This window comes from Rutilus rutilus (genome assembly GCF_951802725.1).
Source record: "Rutilus rutilus genome assembly, chromosome: 2".
In the NCBI taxonomy this organism is placed as follows: Eukaryota; Metazoa; Chordata; class Actinopteri; order Cypriniformes; family Leuciscidae; genus Rutilus; species Rutilus rutilus.
In genome coordinates this window covers 32637817-32662830 of record NC_140210.1, presented here as the reverse complement: position 1 = coordinate 32662830, position 25014 = coordinate 32637817, and the positions used below count along the sequence as shown (strand labels likewise).

The window sequence follows — 25014 nt, the reverse complement described above, 5'->3', positions numbered from 1 at the left end:
CTCAATTTAGAAATTGGTAGAGTCTTGTCTTAGTTTGAGGTTTGGTCCTGGTTTATGGCTTTAAATATTTGAGCACTCAGTCTCTGCAAAATGTTGTCTACTGTTTGTCAAGTACTCCTTTGAAACTCATTTACAGGTCATAAAATTCAGTATCTGTCATAATGTCTGTAATAAATGCAATTATAGTAAGTCCATCGAGGCACAGACCGTTCATAAATTTTGCAAGAGCTGCTCTTATACAATGCAGTTCAGTCACTGATACAACAGCAGCTTGTTAAATATATTTCACTAATTCATTTAATCTCAGAGGGTGGCTCTATTCAACCTTCCCTTCTGGAGCCGTCCAATTAACGACCTTGGTGTGAGAATAAGAAGTGCACAAAGCAATCAACACAAAGACTGCTTGCTAATTCGCAGGTTTTAATGAAGGCCTGCCACTTTCAGATGCAATGCCTGTCAATCCCAGGAGAATTATGGAGCATGCTCTTGGTCTGCCCACGGGTGTCACTGTAGTGCCTTCATCCTCTTTAGCGAAGCTTTCACATTGTATCAATAACAGATTTCTTTTTTATATGAAGGTCACGTTATAATATATATATATATATATTATACGTAAATGCTATTTGCAAAAAGTGATAGATGCTATTTATACTTTGTGCAAATAGTGTCAGATACTATATAGCACCTCAGTGTATTGTAGTACATTATAAATCAGTATGCAATAATGACAACATATTGAGTTAAATTAATATATTCATTAAAATCATTAAATGCCATACTTATTACTGCCTTACTGCCGTACATATCCATGCCACAGCTCTTGTTATTAGTGGGATTCCTTTTGTAAGTTAGTGTAAATAGTCAACAAGGAGGGTGATTTGCACTTAGTGTAAATAGTTATAATGCAAGGCAGTTATAATTTAAATGTTAATTTAATGCAATGTAATGTAAATTAATATAAACAGAGTGCAACGAACAAAAATATTTTATTTTTATATTATTTTATTATTTTCAAAAATTGCCTTGAGTTGTGATGTCATACTTGAATTAAAATTGATGATGTGATGAAAAGAAGAAAAATAGGTGAATATCTTGTGAACATATCTTGTATCTTTTTTTTTTTTTTTTGTCATTCCCAACCAAGCTGTGCAATTTGTAATTCTTCAAATATGAATGTATTGACTATTGAAAATATTGGTACAATTGGTACAAAACCTAAAACAATGGTAGCTATGAATTTGTGCCTAAACACCCATGTACAATACCGTATGTTTACTAAAGATTACCACTATATATATCTAGAATTAAACTCTCATAGGTTTAGCATTACATTTACATCGAATTGTAACTATAGAACAAAATAGACAATTCTTTTCTGTTCATTTATTCTCTAGTTCAATATGTGCCTGGTTACACAGCATTAGTTACATTTGCATTTTATATCTTATTATTCATCGACAAAGTTTCTCCATAAATCATTTAAGAAGTGGCAATTAAAAATAAGCCTGTGGGCTATAAGCACAAATCATATCACACATGTGCAGCCTATTTTTTTTTTTTTTTTTTTGGGTAAATGGGAAATTAATTCATATGAATCCAATTTATAAACATTACCTGAACATGAAGAGTCTGTATTCTGATTCATGACCCACGAGAGCTCTAGGTAATTGGAAAGATGTTCAATGGAACATGCCCTGTTATTTTTCAGTCAATTTTTCTGTCATTTACATTTACATTTACGCATTTGGCAGATGCTTTTATCCAAAGCGACTTACATTGCATTTCAAGGTACACTTTTACATTCTTATCAGTTCTTGCTTTCCCTGGGAATCGAACCCATGACCTTGGCGTGTTAATAATGCTAAAATAAGAGTGACTAGATGGATAAATGAAAGCTAGTGGCATCAGGTTCCTTTATGTAGAGAGCAGCGCAGCCTGGGTATAACTGCTAAAGGAATATCCCAGAGTCTTTTAAGCATTCCTAGAGGCCTCTATGGATTTAACTGTCAGCTGATACAGTCCAAATCTTAAGCTTTTTGAACACCAACAGTAGTGATTAGTATTTCACCCATGTGCATATTAATCAAACACATTAAACATTATATGGTACCTGATTGCATTGTTATCCATTTACATAGAATTAATAGTGTTTACTAGTAGATACTCGTTCAAGTCAAAGGAGTCATGCCCCTTGTCCATGACATCATAAATGCCTCCCCCTGGGTCGCCCTGTGTGCTTGATTTAATAGTAATGGAGCAATGGAGAGACTTAACAGGGGATAAACACTGCCTGGTCCCTGATGTCTTTTGAGTGGGGTTTCATATTTCAGATATTTGTGGTTGGCAAAGAGCTCACTATCTATCGGACATGCACACACAGCAGTGGAGTGAAATTTGAGGGTTATAGGAACACCCCTCACACCAAGCAAGGATTGCAGCAAGAGCAAATGCATTTTAATTGCTGATGGGTCAATAAAGTGATGGTCTTTTTTTTTCTTTTTTTTTTACCCATTTATTTATATAGTTCATACATACAATGACTTGTACAGACTTCTTTTATGATAAGCATGTTTTTATTTTCTAAATTAAATTGAATTCTGAATGAAGAAAACCTTAGTTAGATTGGATGGATCTCCATTTGATCCTACCCTGAATTCCAGATCCTGTCTCAGAATACATCAGTTTTTGATATATGTTGTAGCTAAAACCTGTCAACAGCAATCCTTGTCTGGTATCCAAAAACTGTAAGTATTCTATCAGCCTAAGAGATTGACTGAGAAATGCCAAGAGCAGAAAGCGGGAGACAAAGTTATAATGTGCCCAGCTGGTTTGTGGAATAATCTAACAAATCCAAGAAGTGTTATTATACCAAAGCAAAAGCAATGGAAAATGTCTGTTTCTAACTACATAAATGGCTAATGAATGATTATAAAATTAATTTGAATAAAAAAAAAAGAAAGAAAGAAAATAAAATGCAATATGGATGTATGGTTTCTCTCTTAAAGTATCACACACAGTTTGCTATTGAGAATCCTTAGATACTTTGATTTGGCATCTTTTATGATTTTTTTTAACAAAAAAAAATATTTTAACTGCTTTTTTAAAAAGTACTTTATAAAAAAATGGCATTGAAGTTTTTCCAAAACCATATGTACCAAGCATGAAGAGTACTACATTATTGTTGTATGTGGAGTTGTAATCTCTTACCAAGCTGGTGTTTCAGTTAATTGAAGGCTAATTAAATAGTTATTGTTGTCTATTCATCAAGATTGGTAATGCCTTTTCAAAAGAGCAAATTGTTTGAAAAATTAATATTGAACACAATGCAGTCTGTCAAACACATACACACAGCTTGAAGTAAAAAATAAATCATGATTATGGGAGATAAAATCCATGTTCTTTGTTGAGTGGCTCATATGAACAAAATAGATCTGCATGATGATCCTGGAGTTCCCATTTATACAGATGTGATGCATCAGCTCCTCCCTCCCTCTCTCTCTCTCTCTCTCTCTCTCTCTCTCTCTCTCTCTCTCTCTCTCTGGTTGGTCTGCGGTCGTTCAACATGCCATTAGCTGCATGCTGGGGAGCTGATTCACATTCTGGTCAGGCTGGAACGGAGCCTTTCAGAGTCCTGCATCTGCGGAGCTGTTTTGTTCAATATTTGAGTGAGGGAGAGGGTGTTGTAATACACTACTACATATACAACATTAGAAACAACTGTTTATTTAAACCTAATATTTTGTGGGTTAAAGACAATATAAAGTGGATTATGATCTGTGCTGTGCATCAGTGGCAGGAGTTGGAGCGGCTCAAGACAATTTGTTATACTATATTGTGGTGTTCCAAGATAATTATTTTATAAATAGTATGCAAACTCTTCAAAATACATAAAATGCTCATTTTAATGATTCACATTTAAAAACCTTTTGCAATACTGAGGGATACTAATTTAAACAGCATGATTCAGGTGATTTTGAGGTATTTAATGACCAAAAAACAAAACAAAAAAACTTTGTTTTCACTTAAGACCACATGAAATAGTTGAATTTTGTCAGTGTCTATTAGTTTTCTATATGCTAGTGTAGTTCTAAAAGATGACACAATTATTGTCCCTGATGATCCCTTCAGTATGAACCAACAAATCATCTGGAATGAAAATGTAGTGTATTATGGTTCCATCATTTTTCCTCATCATCTTTGATGGCCTTTCTTATGTACTTTTGATGTTTGAGCTGCTCTTCCATTACATTCCATTTCCATGTAAAAAATAATGTTATTTGTATAAGGAAAGGGTTTAGTCTAGACATTTTTGTAGTGCATAGTATTTTTTTTTTCCAATGAATAACAATGTTTTCGCCTCAGAAGATTTGGTGTGTTCAATTCCCACTCCCACATTGGGAATATGAGCAAGCATTCCAAAATGCCTTCTCTCCATTTAGAAGGTTGGCTGAAGGTACAAGATGCATTTCTAAGTCTAGTGTGACCATGTAAGATGTAGAAAGAAGCGACTCTAAATAATCTTTCACATCCACCCTGTTGTTATCCTGATAGATGTGGCGCATTCATTGCTCTGCAATGAATTAAAGACATTGGACAAAGAGGAAATGAGACGAGTGTTCCAGTTGTAAACCTACATTACGCCAGCAGTGCTGCACAAGGATGAAACAACTTGTCATCTGAAATGGAAGTGTGGTGTCTATTTTTGGGTTACATCATTTTTCCTCATCAGCTTTGATGGCCTTATAATGTGCTTTTGAGGTTTGGGCTGCTCCTCTGTTTCATTCTGTTTAAAAGGAATTTAATTTGTTTGTACATCAAATTAAATGTTTGGATATTACATTTCATTTTTAGTCTAAATATATTACTCCATTTTAAATATGAAATCAGTTTGAGATAATATTTGAAACCAACTGAAATCTCATGTATTTTATTAAAAATATCTAAGCGATGTAATATGATGATGATACACTAAAAAAGAAAATTGAACTCTGTCAGCTGGTTGAAATCCATGTGCAGTTGGTCTAAACATAAGAAAGTCTGTGTGAGGAAAGAAAGGAGATTACCATTGTAATGGTCTCTGATTCTGATCTTCTGGACCAGTGGACAAGGAGACAGATAGTTGTATTTGCTGACATACTACCAAGCAGGAAGCAATTCATCTGTGTGAGAGATGCTCACCACCTCTCTCAGCCTTAATGTAGTCAATATAGGGTGCTTGTCTTCTTCCATTAGTGTTTCTGTGAAAGTGCCTGCCAATTATACCACATCTGTTTTAGAGCTTCATTTATTATTTGTGATGTAGTTGTAATGATTTTTTTATTTTTTTTTTGTGACTCGCTCAAATACAATTTAGTTAAAATCAACCCATTTAGTCTTTTTTTAACCAATTTATCAGGATCATAGTTTTATTACTTTTATGATTTCACTAGTCAGAAAAGTCATTTATATTACAGCAAAAGAGAGACATAAATGAAGCTTAAAATAACCACAGGTCTGTGTTTCCCACCAGTTTACTATGGTTGCAAACCATTTTACAATCTATTATTTGGTAACGCACACTGAGCAGCAAACCTTGGTTCACGGTGAGGCACAATCACATTGTTTCATTCTTAAAACTGAGTGCACTTTTAATTGCAGAGAATAGCTGTACAGACTTCCCTCCTGAGAGCATCTATTACGATGAAAACACTCTCCACTGTTTTTGAATGTGAAAGAGTCAAACATCCACCGTGAGGGTTTTTTAATAAAGAGGCAGATTCAAGGACAGAGAGATGGATTTCGACTTTTTTGAATTATCATTTCTAAAAAGCAGTATTCTTACCTAAGCAAACATTATAGATTTCTTACCGGCACATATGGCATGAGAGGGGTGCACTTGATGAGGCAGGTTTAGGCTTGAGTTTTCCACTGACAGTCTGAGTATTGATCTCATGTCTCATCCCACTGAGATCAAAGAACAGACTTTGGCTCCCTCATTAATCTGTTTCAGCTCTCTCAAGACTGACTGCATCTTAAGGACACCACAGGGATGTCAGTTTGGTGCTGTTTATTGGCGTGATAAATAAGTAACGTGTCACTCTACTTCACTCCCAGATATCAGTCAATCTCCCTAAAATGAGGGGCATTCAAATTTACAGACACCTGGAATTAGGGATCCAAGCATTAGCGAAAATGCGAAGACATTAAGTCTTAATGGCATGTAGACTTTTCTGCTGACTCTACGCTGAATAAAAATATGGGATTTTGTGTAGATTACTGTAGGTATATTATAAATATAGTTCGTATAGCTGTACTTCCCAAGACGATTGGATATCCAGAAAAGTATATAATCGCTAATATATGGTATTTCATTTAGCTAGTTTAGACCACAAAGGTGTCCAAATAATTCAAACTTGCAATATAGGGACACATCAAATGTTTTCCTGCTCAAAATGTATTTAATTACAGGTACATTACCTTCAAAGGTTTGGGGTTGGTAATAATTTTGAATGATTTTGAAAGAAGTCTCTTATGCTTGCCAAGGCTATATATACACAGTGAACACAGTAACGTTATGAAATATTATTACAGTTTAAAATAACTTTTTTTCCATTTTAGTATATTTTAAAATGTAAGTTATTCTCGTGATGACGGGAGTCTTTAGTGTCTTTATGAGTCTTTAGTGTCACATGATCCTTCAGAAATCATTCGTATATGCTGATTTATTATTATTATTATTATTATTATTATTATTATCATTATCATCAATGTTGAAAACAGTTGTGCTGTTTAATATTTTAGTGTAAACTGTGATACTTTTTTTCAGGATTATTTGATGAATAGAATTTTCAAAAGAACAGCATTTATTTAAAATATTTTTTGTTAATTTTTTTGTAAATGTCTTTACTGTCTCACTTAATCAGTTTAAAGTCTAATTACCGAATTAAATAATTCATTTATTTCATAAAAAAAATCTTACTGATCTATTCACAGACTGCAGACTTTAGTGTTCTTAAAACATTTAATAATTAATTACAGTAATAATAATAATGATTTGTTACATTTATATAGCGCTTTTCTCTGCACTAATAGCGTTTTACATAGAAGTTAAAATTGTATTTATTTTAATTATGTTGATCTGATTGAATTCATGTTTAAACAGAAAACAAAAGTCATACTATACAAGAATCAACACATACGAAAAGTTTGAGCACTGATTGAAATTCCAGTATACTGTACTAATGCATGGTGTGATTAATACATAAACATTGTTATATTTTCTTAATCTGTGCATAACTCAGGTCAGTATACAGGATTACATAAAGAATGTTTTGATGCAGTAACGCTTGCCTGCTCTCCAGAGCATTTATACTGTGTTCAGAGCTGCAGGCTCTTCTCAAGGTGTAATGGAGGTGCAAGTCTGTTTCCCCTGTAACAGCTGGGTCACTGCTGCAAAAAACACATTCTCCACAATAAACGGCAGGTTCTGGAGCACAGCTACAAGGAGTGAGGAGAATGCAGACACAATGATATTGCACCAATAGCTGCTTGGCTACAAGGCGCTCAGTGAGAAGATGGGATGTAAGCTCAAAAACCGTGAGCATTCAGCTTCAGGGCTTAAGAGGTTGTGCTGTGAAATATTTAGCCTGCTTGACTTACTGAGTTCAACAATAAGGACTCTTATTTTTCTTCTAAGGTATACTGTACATGATAGTGAACATCCTCTGAAGACCTGATCTACTATGCTTTCATGTACTGGTGGGTTTTGTTTAAGATGACCCCTTAATTCATTGCTGTGTCGCGCTGTGGAATAGCCGCCACTGGTGCCATTCTCGACTTGCAGTATTTCAATCAATAGTGGTTGCGTGCTGTTGAATTGTGTTCATGAATCTTTCAGTTGTGGTGGTTATGATTGGTTAGAGAGTGACAGTAGACTTCCTGCCCTGTGACATGTGTGGGAATGGATGTTCTCTTTGACTGTGAAAATAGAATTTGCTTTGCACTTTCATCTGGTGAAACTGTTACCCCTCTGAGATGGGCAATGGACCAATGGGACTCTAATTTATAATTTTCATTTGTTGTACATAAACCGTCCTGCTTTGAATTGATGTAGTTTTTGCCATTTATAACCCTGAAGGACTTGTGCTTTTTAACTGACAACCAAGCTATTTCAGTTATATAATGATTAGGGGCGTTAAGATTTTTTTTAAATGTTTTTTGAAATAAGTCTCTTATGCTCACCAAGTTTGCATTTAAAAATACAGTAAAAACAATAATATTGTGAAATGTTATTACAATAATTGTTTTCTATTATGTTGATATTTCAAATGTATTGTTTATCTGTGATGGAAAAGCTGAATTAAAATATAATAATGTAATATTTTTGTTTCAAAATTTTTCTTTTTCGTAAAAGTCTTTGCTGTCTTTTGATCAATTTAAAGCATCCTTGTTTTAATGTATTAATTTCTTTAAAAAACAACAGTCTCTTGATTTATATAAAAAAAATTAAACGACTTTTTACACTGTAAAAAAGTTGCTGCCTTAAATATTAAAGTCATTTCAACTTAAATTACATTAAACTGACTTAAAAAATGAGTTAACATGAGTTAAAGCAATGTAAAAACATATGTTGTCATAACTTATTGATCATATGATTTTTTACAGTGTACATTTAAATACTTTCACTCAACAAGATACCTTGTTGAATACATTTTTGACACATTCCCTGTTCTCTTGCACTTCTACATATTTATCAACAGCATTGCCCTATATGGGTGGTAAAGCATTGCTATTGGTTGTCATACACAACTGCTCTTATAGCAGTTATGGACTGACATTCCCTCTTGTTCCCAGGGTGTTCTGAATGCTGCCTCAAATGTCTGAGTGGGATACCCTATGCCTCTCTGATCGCGACCATCCTGCTGTATGCCGGGGTGGCGCTCTTCTGTGGCTGTGGTCATGAGGCTCTCTCTGGGACCGTCACCATCCTGCAGACCTACTTTGATGTTGTCCGGTCGCCTGTTGATGCCCTGGACGTCTTCACCATGTGAGTGCCACAGTACCAAAGTCATAATAAAAAAACAACATTGCTGCCTGTTGAGCGCAATTTCAGTGACATTTTTTAGTTGCACCCTACTTTTCAAATGCACATGAATTCAATTCAGTTTCTTTCACCAGTGCTCCTCAATAATGTAGTGGTAACTGACATTTTTGCTTGTCTATTGCAAATAACCCAAGCTCATGAATTAACATTTTACTTCATATGACATATTACTTCATGCATGTCCTGATTTTGCAGAGTTCGACATGCACATATTCTACAACATATATACAACATATTTTGTTGATCTTGGAACAACATTCTGGTCTGAAAATTTTGTCCTAACCATATCCTTACCCCTTAACCTAACCCTACCCATAAATGATCCCTAAAATCAGAGGCAAATGATATGTGAATAACACTGATGTAGAAGCTCATAACCATGGCTGTCACTCAAATCTGATTGGTTGATTGGAATGTTGTTCCAGGATCAACAAAGATGTTGATCCAGGAACATGTTGTACTTGGTGAAATCAGGTTGTGCTGACTACATTCATTGTCTACTTGTGGTTTATTGGTTAACTCTACCATTAAAAAAAAACCAGACTTGTTGCATACACCTTATTCAAGTTTGTTCAACAGCGACAATACAGAATAATTCAATCTAGAGCGAGTAAAGAAAATAGCTTGTTTTCCCACACTCAAATTTCTAAAGAACAGTGACACACGCACAAACTTTTGCCAAGCCTGATTTTTCTGAGCTACCATGTTAGGTTTTGGCATCTGTCCCAGTCAGAGAATTAGGCGTTCTGAAATCACACCAGATCAACCGAGCACACCTGCTCACCGGAACTCCACTGGTGGGAAGGAGAGCAGGATGGAAGGAGAGAACAAGGGAAAGGAGTGGGTGGAGGAAGGAATGATGGTGTGGAGCAGCATTTCTTCAGCCATTTTATTAGATTTTTTTTCTGAGTAAGGCTTTGGAATAAGTAAATCAGACAGTTATATGTTTGTTTTTAATTGAGTTTAATGTATAGACGTACTCTGCCACCATTGTGCCCTCTATTGTCATTGAATTACCGTTGTATGCTAGATAAGCGCTGACACTCTTTTCATTAAAAGTCACTAGTTATTTATCGTTTTGATTCCTCAGGATTGACATCTTTAAGTATGTGATCTATGGAGTGGCAGCAGCCTTTTTCGTCTATGGTATTCTGCTGATGGTGGAGGGATTTTTCACCACTGGGGCCATCCGGGACCTTTATGGGGACTTTAAGATCACCACCTGCGGGCGCTGTGTCAGTGCTTGGGTAAGATCAACCACCCAAACAACTACTGTAATATATGATGAGCAAAACATTGATCTTGAAACTGTGATTTTCTAAATTATAAGTTTTACACTAAAAGAAAGCACATGCTTCAAGTTAAATGAGGCATCAAAGCATATTATTGTATAATAGAAAAGAAGGGTTGTTACTGAATTAGAAAAAAGAAATCTGATATAAATCCGATTCAAATAACAGAAAACTTTCAGATGGCTCATAAGGTCACCGCTATGTTATGCATCCCTAATTTTATGAGTTACAAATATGGTGTGAAAATGGTGTAATCAAGGAGCATTTATATCTCTTTCTTTCTTCTTCAGTTCATCATGCTTACTTATATCTTCATGTTGGCTTGGCTGGGAGTTACAGCCTTCACCTCTCTGCCAGTCTTCATGTATTTCAACATCTGGAACACCTGTCAGAACAACACTGTGGTGTACAATACTAATCTTTGCTTCGACCTGCGTCAGTTTGGTGCGTAGCTCATTTCAACACTATTAGATGAGGCATGTTTCCTGTAATTCCCTGTAATATGGTGGTGTCAACTAAATACTTAGCCAGCTAAATAAAATATGGATCTATGGATTGCTGATATTTTCTAGTCACATTCAAGTGCTTCTGGATCACTATGTGAATAAGTTAGCAGTGAATGCCAAGTCTAGCTGGCTGTAGGACTGTAACTGTCTGAGATGACTTCAAACAACCTTTATCAATCAGGTTTATGTTTTTGTGTTGCAGTTTATTTATGTTTTAGTGCAGAAGCTACTGAATGTGTCAGGCTACATGCATTATCCAGACTTCCAAGGGCAGAGAATATTGGAAAATAACTCACAACAGCTAAACAACAGAATGCATATAAAAACAGTATTATGATACCATTAAACATACTCTTTTTACACATTACAGAAATCCATTGTGTACCAATACTGCTGGGAGCACCATTATGACATTTAATTGTAATACAGCCATTCATTAACAGGATTGCAACATCAACGACAGTTATTTTCTAGTTAAATCACCACTATAGCTGTGGTGTATCCCATCGGTCATCACGACTTTGCCAAGACATGTTCCTGCAACGACATTCCAGTCCGAAAATTTAGTCCTGACCCTATCCTTACCTTAAACCTAACCCTATCCATAACTTATCCCTAAAATCAGAGGAAAATGATTGGTGAATTACACCAATGTAGAAGCACCTGACCCTGGTTTGTAAGCCTAAACTTGACATAAGCCTAAACTTGTCCCTCAAATCTGATTGGTTGATTGGAATGTTGTTCCAGGATTAACAAAGATGTTGATCCAGCAACATGTTATACTTGGTGAAATCACGTTCATGACATAATGAAACCCATTATGGAAAAGTTAAAAATGACCTAACCATGACTTAGCACAATTTAGCCAAATCTAATTGTGTTTTTTTGTTGTTGTTTTTTTTGCATTTTTAATAAGCACATATCAACTCCCTAATAGTCTGATGTTAACACAACTCACTTAATTTGAATTGCAGGAATTGTGTCCATTGGTGAGGAGAAAAAACTGTGCACTGCTTCTGAGAACTTCATCAAGATGTGTGAATCTAATGAGGTCAGTTGGCAGTTCTTTATCCTGACTGATGGCCTTCATCTTCATATAAATTCAATCCGCCATTACAGTCAGTGACCTATGGCATAAAAGAAGGGTGGGGAGTGAGAGAGAGAGAGAGAATATGAATAAATTGTAAACCTTTCCGTGCTTTTAAGTCTGAAGACACACAGTGCAGCGGGGATTCCTCCATATAAATATATAATTGTTAAATAATATTAAAATTTATTAGCAAGATTGCGCAGCTCCTTTTATGGACTGTGCCACAAGTTATATGGGAGTGGATGTCATGTTTTCACAATATTATTAGAGATTACAGGCATTTATCAGATCTGTTTAAAGGTCAGTGTTGACATGTGCTGCTCTGGAAAAATGAAGTTGAAAATAAAATGAATGTGCATAGTAAAGATGTCACGATAGATTGAGGTTATCAATTTAAATTGTTTTAGAGATCTAGATTTATCTGCACTTTGCTGGTGTAGACATTTTTTTTTACAGTTAATTACAGGTAAAGAAACGTCAAGTAACACATTGAATTAAACATTACATTTTGACAGAAAGACTGAAATAGTATTTTCCTGTAAAATGCATTCCAATAAACTTTGTTTTATTTACAACTTTGAAAAATAATTTTTTACAGTGTTCATGGTAATTGTTCAGAAAACCATCCACGTTTTCTCCTCTTCAGTCTTTTTTTGTCTCTTTCTTCAGCTGGATCTGACGTTCCACTTGTTCGTCTGCGCACTTGCGGGGGCTGGAGCAGCCGTTATTGCCATGGTGAGCTTTTCCACTGCTTTCTTTCTCGCTAGCTTTTTTACCTTTCTTTGTTACTCCATTTCTGCATTGTATAAATTCCCATTGAATCTACATTTCCTTTCAGGGGCAATAAAATTCAATATAGATTGATTCATGAGTTTCATTAATTCGTTGACTCCAGTGACACCTGTGAGATGGGTAATATGAAATCTAAGCAAGTATGTTATAGAAACCAGGCACTTGTTTAGAATCATGAAAGAATGTGTGGGTCTTTCTAAAATGCAATAGACATTCAAGGCCTCTTGTAAAATAGTGAGTGAGCAAAGAGAGAAGGAGACAGAAAGAGGGAGAGAAACGCTCATCATTGAAAATGCAGGAGGTGTTGTTGCCATGGAAACAGAAGAGGAGAGGGAAGGAAGGAGAGAAGCTTGTTTGGAACAGCGATAAGTGATTGTGAGGCACCATTTTCTGCCCATTGGTTTGAACCTTAGAAAGCCATTTTCATTAGTTAATAATATAAGGGCTTATGTAGAAGGTAAATAGAATAGCATCAAATTTATTTGAGTCAGACTGTCAATACACTGTGTCTACCTTAGTTTTTTACCAAGTACTGTGCTTTTGTCTTCTGCCTAAGCTTATCTGAAAAGCACAATGCATTTGTTTTCTGGAAAGGCAACAGTCTGGCCTCATTTATATGAGTTAATTGCATTCCACATGGTTTGCAAATGAGAAAACAGCTTGGACATTAAGTACTTAGAAACAAAGAGTCTACAGAATTGGATCATAATTTGTGCTCTTTTGATTATATAATTACATCATACCTTTCAGAGAATATTGCTGCATACTCGCAGCTTGCTGATTTGTGCAGCAATGATGCCACCCATTGGTGTATGGAGGAACTTCAGCTAAATTATATTCGGAGTGGCATTGCATTTGTGGCATTGCAACGCAACTGCAGGAGCCATTTTTGTTCTGAAAATGCATTAATTATACCACAATTTTCGAAACCATCCACTTTTAAAGGGATAGTTCAGTTTGAAATTCTGGCATCATTTATTCACTCTGGTCCCTTTTTTTTTTTTTTCACATCTGAGATGTTTGGCAGCTCTTTTCTTCCATACAATGAAGGTAAATGGTGACTAAAGGCTCACAAATTGACAAAAATGCACCCTAAAAGGCATCATATGTATTTTTCCTCTGACTTATCTCTCAAATCTCATGAGGTTTAACTCATTTAACTCATTTTACAAATGCACATATTCAAAATTGGTTACAAGACACACAAGAACCAATGATGTTTGCCATCATTGATGTGCATATTTGAATATACAAGAATGTGAATTCTTGTGAAAGGCTCACGATTTGAGTGCCGCAGGACTCAAGATTATCACTCAACCCTTTCACACAGAGCGTTGATCCCAGAAAATTGCCATACAATTGCTAGAGTGCCTTCTGTGTGAACACAAACCTAGTACTGTAGTAACATTACTGGGATCCCAAGGGCAGGACCAATGCCGTAAGGGGAGTGTCATGTGTCTTAATGGGATGTGTGTGAACGCATGCACAGATTCAAGAAAATCTCTGGCTGAGTGAATGAACCAAAATCAAACAATCCACATTAACGGGACAATATTTTCAGTGCATTTTCCGGAATCTCTGTGTGAAAGGGGCTAATGACATATGGCTTCAGAAGATATAACTTGACAGCCCTTGCTCACCATTCACTTTCACTGAAATAATATCATACAGGTTTGGAATGACATGAGGGTGAAAAGGAGTAACTTTCTTCATTTCTCTTTTTTAATGATCTGGCTACTGTCATAGGTGGTGGCAGTGTCTGTCCTCATCCGTAACAATGTCATTCTGACGTCTAAGAACACGGGGAGGTACTGCACGCGTTTCTGAAGCCAGCTCTGGTCTGGGGTGTCCCTTCCCACCTCCCGACACACTCTCTGTCCACCAAAGGCCCCACCACCATCGCCTACGGCAGCGACTTTCATAATGACGTCCCATAATTGGCTTGATTAAAATGACACCCTGGCCCTTCCATTTTGCAAAATCGTTTCAGTTCCTGTCCTCCTCCCACCTCCCCGCCATAACCAGCTGCGTAGCCCCAAGTTAACCCAACAGTTACAAGTGATAACATGTGTAAGCAAACAAACTAACTTGGCTTATATTCAGCTGGAACCGGTTGCCGCTTTGCCTGACATGGGAAATAACTGATCTGGTTGATCTCCAGTCTAAACTGGGGCACTAAACACCATCCCTGTCTTCTCCAGAGTAATTATTTGACCTTTTTTGGGGGGGGGTGTACGGAATGGTCATCAGCACTAACACTAACCCTCCCCTCTAACCACTGTGTTGCTGTAGGTGCATTACCTGATGGTGCTGTCGGCTAACTGGGCTTACGTGAAGGACGCCTGCCGGATGCAGAAATACGAGGATATCAAGTCCAAGGAGGAGCAGGAGCTTCATGATATCCACTCTACTCGCTCTAAAGAGCGTTTGAATGCATACACATAAAGCACGCGGTCATGCGCACACATATAAATATGTATACACACACACACATACACAAGCATGACGTTCCCTTCCCTGAAGACACATATATAAACTAAACTTAACTAAGTCTAATTTCCATGGTTTCCAGGGGAGAGGAGTGTGATGGGATTGGGGAGGCAAATAACTGTAACACTTGCTATGTACGGGTGTGACCCAGAATGTTGGTCTAAGGGCGTGCTTATCGTCTCAATGGCAACGTCTCTGACTACCCAGGATATAGATTTAGTTTCTTTGTCCTTTCATTTCTCCTCTACCTCCCTTTTCTGTTGACGTGTTTGAGAGCACATCCTGATAAACACACCAAGCTGAGTGACTTCTCTTTTGTACCACATACTTTTATGTCTCATTGGGTCTTGTTAGGGGTTTTGGGTTTAGCCAAAGGGATTACAAGCACACTTTTCACATTTTTGTATTACACACCGTTGATTTACGGTCTTCAAGCTCACCCTATAAATGGCTAGTCATGATTTAGATTCACCGACTTTTTAAAAACCAAAATGTGACCAAACTTGTAACTTATGATTTACAGGTTAAATCGCTCAAGCTGTGCCACACTTACAGCAGCAACAGCATAAAAAATGTACAGATTTTTTTTCCAACAAATTCAGTTTTGGAGTGCCAGGGATTTCAAAAAGTACCTTAAAGTGACTTTTACTGCTATATTGTAGCTTGGCCTAACTGTATATGCTAGCTGTGCGCAGTATTAATGGAAGGTGTGACACTGGTGCTTAGTAAACGCTTGTTAAGCTTTGACAAAGATGGCTGCTGATTGGGAAAGAAGGACCGTGAAAGAACGTCTCAAATCAGCTAGAGCGGTCATGTAGGATTTGCCTTGGGAGACTCTATGGATATTTGTTTTCTTTCATTCATTGCAAGCCATACTCTCACATGCTAATAACATTTTCAGGTGTTTTATTGCTTAGTTTTAGCTTTAACTTTTAAATGCAAGTAATCAAATGAAAACAGTTTTTTGGTCATTCCTCTGAACTGTATATATCTCTTTAAGTGTGAACACATTTCATGTCAATTTCTAAAACACATCTCGCCAGTCAGTGTTACAGTAGGTGATATTCTTGAGATTGTCGTTCATATCAGAGAAGTGTAAATCTAAATGGAAAAGTTGATTGCAATGACTCTGCCAAACACTGTGGAAGGCTGAATAAACAAGGTAACATTCAAATATGTTTTGAATAAATAAGAAAGATATGGGTGTACAGGCATGTATAACGCCAAACTCAGTGTTTTGGCTCGGTCTTGCCGACTTCAGTTGCCCTACTTTTGCAGTAAAGTACTTTTGTCAGTGTCTCAAAAAACAAAACAAAAAAAGCTAGTTTTTGTGCACTTATGGACCATTGTGAGTTTTTTGGTGTAAGTGCATTTGGAATCAACGCAGAGTCCCTGTACTCTTACTAGTCATGCAGCTTTTTTTTTTAAACCACAAAAGATACTTGTAGTAGGTTAAAAAAAAAACAAAAAAAAACGTAAATCTAGTTGTTATTTGTGGCATGGTTATGCATCTAATGGTAATAGTTTTGACTAACTCAAAAAGAAAAAAAAAATCCTTTATTTTGATTTTTACACTTATGACTGACTGTCTTGCTGGGGTCAACTATATTTTTTCTAAATGTGCAGTATTACAGTTGCTACGCTAACAATATTAAGCTAAATATCTTATTAGGTTGTAGTGTTTGAGTTTTGTCCTTTCAACTTCGTGATGATTTTCCAAACCATGTCTTAAACCTATACTTGTTATGATGTTGCGTATCCAGTATTACCCTGACATTGCTTTCAGCTTTATCCACATACTGTACTAGTTTTTTGTACTTTCACTGAGAATGCTTTGTAGCAGGCAGTAAAATTAACTGGTTTTGTACATAAATGTGCCAACAGCTTGACAGTGGCTTTTTTCTTTTCGAACTGTAGAAACAAACTTGCTTGCGTAAATAAAGACACTTGTGTACTTGTTTTAATTGTTCATGTTTATCGTGTGTGTTTGAGATTTGCTTTATTTGGAGGTCATGTGAGTGAACTTTTAACGCCTGTTAATCTTGCATCTATAGTTCAATACAACCCATAGTTTTAAATGCATTTCTTTAAAAACAACACAAGGAAATGCTGACATATAGCATCCTTGCAGGGAACAAAGTCTGAGAACAAGCTTGACAACAGGCAAGTGAATTTTAACCCAACCTAAATTGTTAGTCAATTTAGTACATTATACCCCGGTTTCACAGACAAGGCTTTAAAGGGATAGTTCACCCAAAAATGAAAATTAGCCCATTATTTACTCACCCTGAAGCCATCCTATAGGTGTATAAGAAATTCTTCTTTCAGACGAATACAATCTGAGTTTTATAAAAAAATGTCCTGGCTCTTCAAAGCTTTATAATGGGAGTGAATGGGTGTATGTCTTTGGAAGTCCATCAAAGGACATCCATTCATGATTAAAGTGCTCCACGCGTCTCCGGGGGTTAATAAAGGCCTCTGAAGTGAAGCGATGCTTCCATGTAAGAAAAATATCCATATTTAAAACTTTATCGACTAAAATAACTAGCTTCCGGCAGACGGCCGTATGCATCAATTTACACCAAAAGAGTAACCCTTGAACTTGATGCACAACGTAATGACGAACGCAGAACCGGACCTATGACTAAGATGCTAGTAATTAATTTAAGGTTAATTTGTAAAGTATATGCAATTTTTTAAATGTAATATCTCCAGTCAACAGGAAAAAGGCTAATATGGCATGGAAAAATTAGGTAGAATGGCAGGAACCAAGAATCAGCTGGGGGAGCACCTTCTCTGGCAGGTACTTATCTAAAGAAAATTCCTTATGCCAAATATTCAAAACATATTTGGTTTTATTATGCTATTATTAATTCTTACACTTTATGTATGTCTGGATTACACCTATTTTTATAAATTATCATTCATTAACTACAATTATGAATATTAACTCATGGGTGCAAGGATAGTCCTTGCATGTTAAGGTGGAACATGTGTGCACATGAATGCAGAAGAAAATTCTATAGGTTCAATATAGATTTTACTGCAAATTTAATATCTGTGCAAATTCCGTTTCATCTATCATATGGGACATTTGTCTGAGCGTTCTTCTTACTATTGATATTTCAAATTAATAACGAAGGGAAAGAGATATGGCATTCTTACTTTAAAATCTGTTGTCCACGTCTCTTTGTAAAAAGACTGCAGTGCAATTGCTTGCCAGTAGCTGGCAGTAAAGTTCTAAAACGAAACCAATTCTTGTGACCTATGGTCTGCAGTAGATGACATTTTATTTCTCTGTTCAAGACTGACGTACACAGAAAAGCAACATACAAAAATCGAATTAAAAAATCTGTTCCTTTAGTCTTGAAAAATAACGTTAAATATATTAAGATGTGACATAATTACATTGTGATGTTTAAATTACAAATTAGCCAAAGTGGTATGAATGAAATAGAAAATTGTCATCCACATTGCCTCAAACAAGCAAGGTTATGGTTTTTGCATTGACTGACCAAGGTTTTGCATACTTGCTTTTCAAGTCTCAGATCAAATATAGGCTACATTTACAATAATGCGTCAGTGATGTTCTCACCAAGGAATAGGCTATACTTAAGCTTTGCCACTTTTTGACATTTTAAATGTTTATTCTGTTAATGACATTTGCACACAATTTGTACTTGGCCATACAGCATTACACATACGCCAGAAAACATAAATTGAATGTCTCAGAAATTGCCCCCTGCCCCCTCCCATTGCTAATACAATCTGTAATGCATACCAATTGACTTTCAACTGGAATAGAAGGCAAAAGTAATGAAGGCTTTTGTGTCTAAACTGCAGGATCTTACATATGCAAGTTCCCAAACTCCACAGTGCCCAATTTAACAGGTGTGAAATCTCATTTTGCACCAATCTAAGAAGGAAAAAGGTATGGAACATTGCCTACTGCAGCAGATTCACAAATGTGCTCTCACTCTACAGTATCTGTGTGATTAGCTTGGACACATGGCAGATTTATTAGCATATACAAACATGCATATCAGGACCACTGAGCCCACAGAGCAATGTTAGCCATCATAAATGTCTAAAGAGGCTCATAATTCATGATGGTGTACAATAACTTGAAAATACTGTTCCGTCATCTTAATAAAGTCAATAGGCCTCACCTATTTTATCAGAGTGGCTAACCGTGTTGTTGTGGGTCATTTTGACCCAGTTTAAACTTTAAAAGATTTTATGCAACTTAACATCAACCTTTTAGCCTGAAACTTCATGACACCCGCCACAAACGTGATTTGTCATAATAAAATGCTTTCACTTTCACCATGACTCCATGAACAGAAAATTGTGACTCTTGATCTGTGATTTGCCATATCGGGCCAAATTGACCCAGTAACAACTATGCTGGATTAACAGTAGTACAGTAGCAGCAGCACTTACACGTTATACTGCCACTCTGAGCACTTTAGGAAATTAAAGATGTCAACAATGTGCATTTGCTTGTCAAACCACCTAACTTCATATGCACTGAAACTAAAAGCAATGGTTCTCTAACAGAGGCCACACATGTTCTTGAGCAGTGCCATTTCACTTGAATCCTGCATGTAATATCTGACATGGAGAAAAACAACAGCATGTTGCGTTGTGTAAGGGCCATAAACATGAGTGAACGTTGTCACTTTCTGCTTTGGTGCACGGTTTCCCACTTTGTAACAATAGCCGTCACTTCTATAGCAGTCATTTTATGGCAGTTATGACAACAAGAGCAAGAGCAGAAAAATCACTTTCACTGCAGTACAGGTCATCCTTTCCTTAAACGAATCTCAATAAATGTAATAATTGCATATGAAATCGCTGACTAAGTACTACATTTTAATAAGAATTTCCGATAAAGAAAAATGTTCGAATGTGCGTTTTTTGTGTGTGTGTGTGTGTGTGTGTGGTTAATATGGCAGTAGACTTGTACTTATTCCGACACATAGTGGTATGGATGCCACATAAAACGAAAGCAATAATTTTTGTTTACCAGAGCCAATGTAGACATGTTCTATTCTTGGTAAGATAGGGGGATTATGAGATTTGTCTGATCATGCGATCTTAAAGGGCACCTATTATGCAAAATTCACTTTTACATGGTGTTTGAACATAATTGTGTGTTGGCAGTGTGTGTACACAACCACCCTATAATGATAAAAATCCACCAAGTGCTTTTTTTTAAATCCCCATAAATCCGTTCTCAGATTCGGGGCAGTGTGATGTACTTTTGCACAAGCCCCTCCCACGACTGTTGATGGACACTGCAGTTTTAGCGTAGACCCGACCTGAGTGAGCTGTACACAGAACGCCATTGTTTCGATGCCGGAGCAGCTGTAGCGACAATAATGTCTCCTAAGCGATTGAGGTGTAAGAATGTTCATATAGCAGTCTTAATTTACTCTCGTTGTTACTCGAGGATGGATCTGTACCAACTGTTTGTGATCCAGCTTACAGTCTCCGGAGCGATAGGCCTAACGTTACTAATCACGGCAGTAATGAAAGGGAGAGCGCAAACTTTATTACAGTTCATCTGAGTCGCTTCATGGATATAAAGTTTACCAGTTTATTAAGCACCCCCTGACAAGCTGTGTATATGTTTACTGTTAGTTGTAACCAGTGTTTCTGTTTCATTCGCTGTGTATGTTAATGATAATAAATACGACTTTAATGCGCACTTCTTATTACTGTGTTTATTCAGCTTTTACACCCTCGGGAGCAGCAGCTCATTTGCATTTAAAGGGATACATACTAAAACGGCACGTTTTTCTCAGCCCCAAAAAGTGACAATTTAAACATACTGTAAAAAATGATCTGTTGGGTATTTTGAGCTAAAACTTCACATACACACTCTGGGGACATCAGAGTCTTATTTTACATCTTGTGAAAAGGGGCATAATGCCCTATGGTGGCCCCCATGAGGCTGCCCAGTATGTATTATAAAGCAGCTTTTATTAGACTACTGAGTCTTCATCTACTGTAAATCTGCTTTAATCTATTCTAACTTTTTCATTTATTGTACTTTATTTAGGGCTAAAGCTTACAAACAAATGCAGTATACTCTGTGGGATGGCAATGAGCCATTTGAATTCAACTGAGAGCACCCTCTGTTGTCTAGTGGAGGGACTTACAACCATGTACAAGCAAACACTTTGCTGCTGGCACTTAATCCATGAGTATTTGTCAGATCAATGGAGAGATTCTCTTGGACATGCCTTATGTATATGTCAGAACCAGAAAACCAGCCTGCTCTGTGATGTTAACAGTGTCAGATACTCATCCTCTCATCTCTTTCCTTTTTATTTTTCACTGCTGTGTGATGAATAATGCAAACACAGGGACATTTTATGCTTTTATTAGAACACATTATAAACACTCCTTGAATTCATCTCAGCACTATCTCTCACTTTCCCAATGCTTTCTTCTGAAAACTCCCATTTCCACTTGTGTTATATTATTGTAAAGGAGCATAGACACAGTGACAGTATATTACTTCTTTTTATATCACAAAAGAAAGAAAATCATATAGGTTTGGAAAAACATGAGGGTGGGTTGGCTAAATACTGACAGAATTTTTAGTTTTGGGGGAACTATTCCCTACAATAATAAAAATCATGTGCATGATCATTTAAGTCTATAAAAGCATGAAATATGATGAATAGGTGAATTTTAAAGAATATACTGTTTATATCTATATACAGTTGTGGTCAGATTTAATGGCACCCCTGGTAAATATGATCAAAAATGGCTGTAAAAAATAAATCTGCATTGTTTATCCTTTTGATCTTTCATTCAAAAAATGTGCAAAAATCGAACCTTTCATTGAAGTAAAATAATTGAAAGTGCAGGGGAAATCACATTATGAAATAAAAGTTTTTCTCCAAAACATGTTGGCCACAAATATTGGCACCCTTTTATTAAATATTTATTGCAAACTCCTTTTGCCAAAATAACAGCTCTGAGTCTTCTCCTATAATGCCTGATGAGTTATGAGAACACCTGACAGGAGATCAGAGACCATTCCTTCATACACAATCTCTCCAGATCCTTCAGATTCCAGGCTCCATGTTGGTGCTTCTTCTCTTCAGTTCACTCCACTATTCAGGTCAGGGAACTGGGACGGTCATGGCAGAAGCTTCATTTTGTGCTCCGTAACACATTTCTGTTGATTTGGATGTTTTTGGATCATTATCCTGATGGAAGATCCAACCACGGCCCATTATAAGATTTCTAGCAGAAGCCGTCAGGTTTTAATTTTTTATCTGTTGGTATTTGCTAGAATACATGATACCATGTATCTGAACAAGAAGTCCAGGACCTCCAGCAAAAAATAGGCCCACAACATTAAAGATCCAGCGGTATATTTAACCGTGGGTATGGGGTACTTGTTATCCCTGCTTGCACCAAACCCATCTGGTGGCTTTGCAGCCAAAAAGCTCTTTTTTAAAGTTTCATCTGACCATAGAACAGAATCAGCTGGGGAACCCCTTTGAAGATCCAGTCGTGTCTGACAACTGAATATGCTGGAGTTTGTTTTTAGATGAGCGAGGAGTATTTTTCTTGAAACCCTCCTAAACAACATGTGTTTTTGTTTTATAGGCTCTCTGACCCCAAGACTCAAATAATCTCTGCAATTCTCCATCTGTGATCCTTGGAGAGTCTTTGGCCACTCAATCTTTCCTCCTCATTAAGACAATATAGACACACGTCTTCTTCCTGGCAGATTCGTAACATCTTTAGTTGATTGGAACTTCTTATTGCCCTGATGGTCAAAATGGGGATTTTAAATTCTTTAGCTATTTTCTTACAGCCACTTTCTATTTTGTGAAGCTTAACAATCTTTTGATGCACATCAGAACTATATTCTTTGGTTTTACTCATTGTGATGGATGATAAGTAAATTTGGCTTATTTAAACTCCTCTGAAACAAGAAGTCATAGCTAGACAATTTCATGTTCCTAGTCACCGTGGTGAATATTAATGGGAATATACTTCAGAGATATTTTACTCGTAAAAAATTCTAGGGGTGCCAATAATTGTGGCCAACGTGTTTTGGAGAAAAACATTAATTTCATTATGTGACCCGAGTTTCAATTCTTTTACTTCAATAAAAGGTTAGATTTTTGCACATTTTTTGACTGAAGATCAAAAGGATAAACAATGCAGATTTATTTTTTACAGTCATTTTTAATCATATTTACCAGGGGTGCCATTAATTCTGACCACAACTTTCTATTCATGTCTATATATATATATATATATATATATATATATATATATATATATATATATATATATAATTATGATATGTCTGATATGATATGATATGATATGATATGATATGATATGATATGATATGACTGAGCCTGGTTTCTCCAAAGGTTTTTTCTCCATTATGTCACTGATATAGTTCTGGTTCCTTGCCACTGTCGCCTTTTTTCGCCTTTATCGCCATTGGCTTTTGGCTTGCTTAGTTGGGGACATTTAATTTAATATTCAACAATATTATTGCTCTGCCTGCTTTGACACCATTCTATGAGAACTGAACTGAGCTGGATGATGACATCACGGTTTTCTCCAGAGTGGCTATATTTATAAATTATTAGTTATAAAAACTAAATTAATAACTTTTTTACAACATAAATGAAACATCACTGAACTTACTTAAGCTGGACTCTGATGCTATTTTCTTCTGGAAACAAACTTTGTTGCATTATTTTCCTGTTATCTCTGTAAAGCTGCTTTGTATATGCGCTATATAAATAAAGGTGATTTGACTTGACATGTCACAATCCTCATTCACCAGTCCAGTCACCTCAGCACGATCTTCAGTCACCAGCAGTCACTTCACCATCACCGGTCACCTCCGCACTACATTTCCCATAATCCCTCCTGGCTCACACCTAGGGCACGTTCAAGCAACGTTGTGCAACAGTGTTCTACAGGGTTTGAGATACGTTTTCTCTTGTTTGGTGGGTGTGTCAAAAATGTCAGCCCAATCAGCAGCAACATTATGTTGTTTATGTTGTTAAAGTAAGGTGAATTCATCTTGTCGTATAGACTGAATCAAAATGCTTCTTGATTGCCTTTGTTATGTGTTATTTATATTGCTCGAAATAAATGTATTCATTCATTCATTCATTCATTCATTCAACATGTATATAAACCATGCGGTATTAAAGAGACAGCTCGCACAATGGGTCCAAGTAAAGTCGTTCAAATATGTCCGCTGCAGATCGGTATATAATCAACAATTGAAGATATTAGGAGACATGTTTGTCGTGAGAGTTTTATAGTAAAAATATAGCACATCAACAGTGATCAGCAATAATGATAAGCCTAATACTCACAATAAAAATAATAAGGTCATATAGATCATAACACAGTCTCAGAGGTAAGAAGTGGATTATCCTTCACCTGAAATGTTTGTCTTTTCATCCTGAAATGCGAGGCAAATGTTGGATCACAATAATTAGGAACTACAGTTTCCACAAATCCCTTAACTAGATTTGGATGTTCTCTTTTATTCTGGACGGCAAGGCAGTGACTGTAACATTGAGCGTATTTTGCAGTATTAAACACGTAACCTTGAACGTAGGCTGAACGCAGCCCTGAACACACTTCACAATCATCCATACTTGTCATCATTCACCCTCATCAGCTCCACTCCATTTAAGCAGTCAAACTCCACACCACAGTTGTCTGGTTTCACCACCTTCGGAAACC

The 25014-nt window shown here is 36.4% G+C and overlaps 1 protein-coding gene across 4 annotated transcripts in view; it reads left to right on the top strand.

The window, feature by feature from the left end:
- gpm6ab (glycoprotein M6Ab) overlaps positions 1–17219 on the top strand; it is a 62616-nt gene extending 45397 nt beyond the window's left edge. For 2 of the 4 annotated variants that reach the window (XM_084390241.1, XM_084390240.1), the window contains exons 2-7: positions 8833–9025; positions 10173–10329; positions 10665–10818; positions 11855–11931; positions 12640–12705; positions 15055–17219. In XM_084390241.1, the coding sequence (XP_084246367.1) occupies positions 8833–9025; positions 10173–10329; positions 10665–10818; positions 11855–11931; positions 12640–12705; positions 15055–15207 (800 nt within the window). In that variant the 3' untranslated portion in view covers positions 15208–17219. Of the gene's footprint in view, positions 1–8832; positions 9026–10172; positions 10330–10664; positions 10819–11854; positions 11932–12639; positions 12706–14508 lie in introns of all 4 variants that reach the window. The other 2 variants (XM_084390243.1, XM_084390242.1) reach the window with 1 other exon arrangement.
- The last annotated feature ends 7795 nt before the right edge of the window (positions 17220–25014 follow it).